Here is a 3,556-nt window from a genome sequence, read left to right as displayed (position 1 = left end):
TATAATCATCATGGCTGAAGGAGGTACTGGTATATATATACTTATTGTCAAGTGACTTTATGATCTTTTAGGTAAAACACCTTATGATGTGTTCCGGAAAATGATCCGCCCCCAACTTACAGCTGCACTTGGAAAAGAGTCAACTTTCACAAATGTTACTGACATCCTTTTAGCAGATGACCTAATAACAGAGCAACAACTTGAGTCTATAAAAACCAAAACAAACTTATCAGATCAAAAAAGAGGCAGTGAAGTGGCTCACTGCCTCCGCGACAAGATTAGGAATCATGATGATCCTGCTAAATGTCTTCTCCAGATTTGTGACATATTTGAAGATGAAGATGTAGGAAGTGAAGTACTAAAGAAACATGGAGCAACCATGAGAAGTAAAATTGAAGGTAATACTTGTAATACAATTAGATCTACCTGCGCCAATTAAGAAATTCGATCAGACTACAATTATAAAATCTATCATTTCATTAGAAACTCCAGAAGCATCAAGAAGTGACCCAATCAAGGCCCAACCCACTGTCCCTGTCTCCTCTGGTACTAGTAAGTACAGCATGAATCTTTTCTTAAAACTAAGCAGCTGCTTCCAGTCGGTTTAGAAGTGTTTCCAATAGACTGGAAAATGCCATATCCTCTTGCTTAACTGGAGTTGTAGGCAAGCTTTATGCTCAAGGATTAATTTCCCTTGAGCTAAAAGATGAGATGATCAATAGTCATGATATTCCTTCAAAGAAAGCCTCAAAGTTAGTAAGCGAGTTACAAAGGAGTCTTAACAATGATAAACATCCTGAGATTTTTTTAAATGACGTTTGTACAGTATTAAGAGAAGTGGGAGAGAAACCAATCACTGATATAGCCAATGAATTGGGTAAGTTCAAGTTATTGATAAGATCTTATAAAATTAATACTTTCTCAGAAACCTATAACTTAATAAAATTTGACTATAAATTACTAAAATTGAATTACTTGCATGACCAAACCAGTACCAACCACAATTAGACTATAGCTACTACAGCAGGTGTGTGTATGAGTAGGAGTGGGTGAAGTGATGGGTAGTTACCTGATACTGTAATAAGATACTACTGAAGATTATCAGTACCATTCTAGAGGCAAACCCTATCCACCACTGATAAGTCTGTCACTCCATTTGACTTGATTATAATTATAGTTGTTTACTGACCTCTACTGGCTGTAGGGGATTCTGCTGTACACCTGTAATCATTATTTTTACATAATGTCATGTTGTTTCTGTTACAGTACCAACTGCTACAGTCATAGGCGTATCTAGCCTTCTCCAGCTACTAGGGCACTTAATTAATTATTCATATAATTAATTAATTATTCATATATCTAATTAATTAATCATACCTTTAACTATTGATTGGGACAATTTGGGCAAAGGCATTTTAAATTTAAGACCTATAACTGCCCTGGTGCTTGAATAAACACTTGTAACATGTAGGTGTGTGCTAAATTATTGTGGTTAACAGTGCTAACTATTGTGGTTAACAGTCCTCCCACTGTTACAATACTGTGTATAATACAATAACCAATGAATATAATTATGGCTGCAAATTTCTACCCGGGCAAAGCCCGTGCTTGCCCGGGTCCAAATACGCCTATGGCTACAGTGTCATCTAATGGAAGCAGTAGATCTACTACTAGTACCAGCATGCAAGCTATTAGTACTGATAATGGGAAAAGGACATTGTACTATTGAATATTGTACTACTTCTTTTCGTTCAGCAAATACTTTTTATCGTACTGAATTTCCTCCAGCATAATATTTTGATATTTTAATAACCAAAAACATATACTGTACATGTAATTGTAGTTGTACATGTAGCTATTCTTCGCTTGAGTGTATTGAACTATATTTTTTTATAGGCACAACAGCCCAGGAGATAATGGCAGAATTTAAGCCAAATTACGTAATTGCCATTGGAATATGCTTTGGAATGGATCGAAGCAAAGTAAACCTTGCTGATGTTATTGTTTCTAGTAAGATTGTGAACTTATCTAACTTTCGTAAGGAACCAGGAAGTGTCGAGCTTCGTAAACCTGACATTTCAGTAGGAGTGACGCTTTCTAAAATTTTCTCCGATCCCACTCACGGTTTTAAAAAGAAACACTCTGATGAAGAAAATGCCAAAAAGGTCAAAGTTCATTCTGGCCCTATTGTTACTTCTCCTGTTTTGGTCGATGATGAAGAATTTAAAAAAGAATCGAGAAGCATTCGTTCTCAAGGTCCTGATCTTTATGCTGGTGAAATGGAAGGAGCTGGGATATATTCTGCTGCTAGACGTGATGCTCAGAGACCAGAAATTATTGTCATTAAGAGTGTTGGTGACTGGGGCGATGGTACAAAGGATGAATGCAGAGGTTGGAAACATTTTGCATCTCATACAGCTGCCACATACGTTCATTATCAATTGAATAATGTTTCTCCAGACTCTCTAAAGCAGAAGAACTAGCGTAATGGTGTGATGTGAGCTGCCGGCTTGAAATCTTTTGCATTAATTGAATGTAAATATTACACTCTGTGTGTGTGTGTGTGTGTGAATTCTTTATCTTTGCATTAAGATAAAACTATAGATTGTTATTAGTGAGAGAAACCATTTTACTATAATTTTGAATGGTATATTTAGCTTGTAGTTGTATTATACGTATACCCTGTATAAGTTAACTTCAAGCCACTTATTTTGCAAGCTAAGCTTGATTTGATGATAGCTTTAATGAGCCACGCCTAGGGGTAAAAATGGATGCAGTCATGCAGCAGTAAGTGGTATCATTAATCAGGAGACATAGCTACTGGTCAAACTGAGACAAATAAGAGTAAATTTGTATGTTAGTACTGGCCAAACACAATACCTAAATATATATACATGTACTTGTGTTGTGTAGAAAGTTTGAGCCGGTTGACTGGTTCCAATCAAATTTTAAAATTTTTTTGCGAATTTTTTCTCAAAATGCAAAGTCCCTGTACTATATAGCACATGGTCTGGGGCCAAATTTTGCCAAAATTGAAAAGTAGAGAATTCACAATTTTAAAAACAAACTCTTAATTAGCAGACACCTCTCTATGATGTACAGTTGCTGTCATCCTGGCCATAGTCATAGTGGTATAAAAAACAACCTCTGTATAGTGCTGGAACACGGCCTACGTGCATAAAGGAAATGGTGGAAAAGGCCTTATAGTAACTGTGGGTTTATACACTGTGGGCATAAAATGCCAGTCTAGAAACTACTCAATCATCAGGTAGTTACATATTAGTAAATGATTCAGTCACTGATGTACATTATACACTTGATGTTATTAGTAGGAACTACTGCAGTATCATATTGTTCATCATCTACTGTGTCTGGTAAAAAAATCAATATCTGATATATCATTTTATAATCATCTGTTTTTAGATGCTGTTCTTGATGCTGCTCCTAAAATAATGCAGGTGGTAATGTTTCTAAAACCATTTGAATCACAGTGGCGTATGATAAGATTATGTCAGACAAGTAGATTTATGCCCACCATCCACTATTCAAACTTTGT

General features: G+C 35.9%; 1 protein-coding gene and 1 long non-coding RNA gene across 2 annotated transcripts; both read left to right on the top strand.

Moving 5' to 3' along the window:
- Positions 1-6: 6 nt before the first annotated feature.
- Positions 7-2,648, top strand: LOC109588847 (uncharacterized). The gene is made up of 5 exons (XM_020004957.1): positions 7-23; positions 72-398; positions 484-552; positions 590-877; positions 1,267-2,648. Exons 1-5 carry the CDS (start codon positions 11-13, stop codon positions 1,341-1,343), a joined length of 774 nt encoding a protein of 257 aa, XP_019860516.1. The 5' UTR covers positions 7-10; the 3' UTR covers positions 1,344-2,648.
- A 500-nt stretch (positions 2,649-3,148) lies between these two features.
- Positions 3,149-3,511, top strand: LOC109588849 (uncharacterized). The gene is made up of 3 exons (XR_002188393.1): positions 3,149-3,268; positions 3,333-3,374; positions 3,424-3,511. It is a non-coding gene; the product is annotated as an uncharacterized LOC109588849 (long non-coding RNA).
- Positions 3,512-3,556: the final 45 nt, after the last annotated feature.

Source organism: Amphimedon queenslandica, unplaced genomic scaffold, assembly GCF_000090795.2.
Source record: "Amphimedon queenslandica unplaced genomic scaffold, v1.1 AMPQUscaffold_11813, whole genome shotgun sequence".
NCBI classification, from domain to species: domain Eukaryota; kingdom Metazoa; phylum Porifera; class Demospongiae; order Haplosclerida; family Niphatidae; genus Amphimedon; species Amphimedon queenslandica.
Note: the sequence above shows the minus strand (reverse complement) of the source record. Positions and strands in the feature narration are given on the sequence as shown.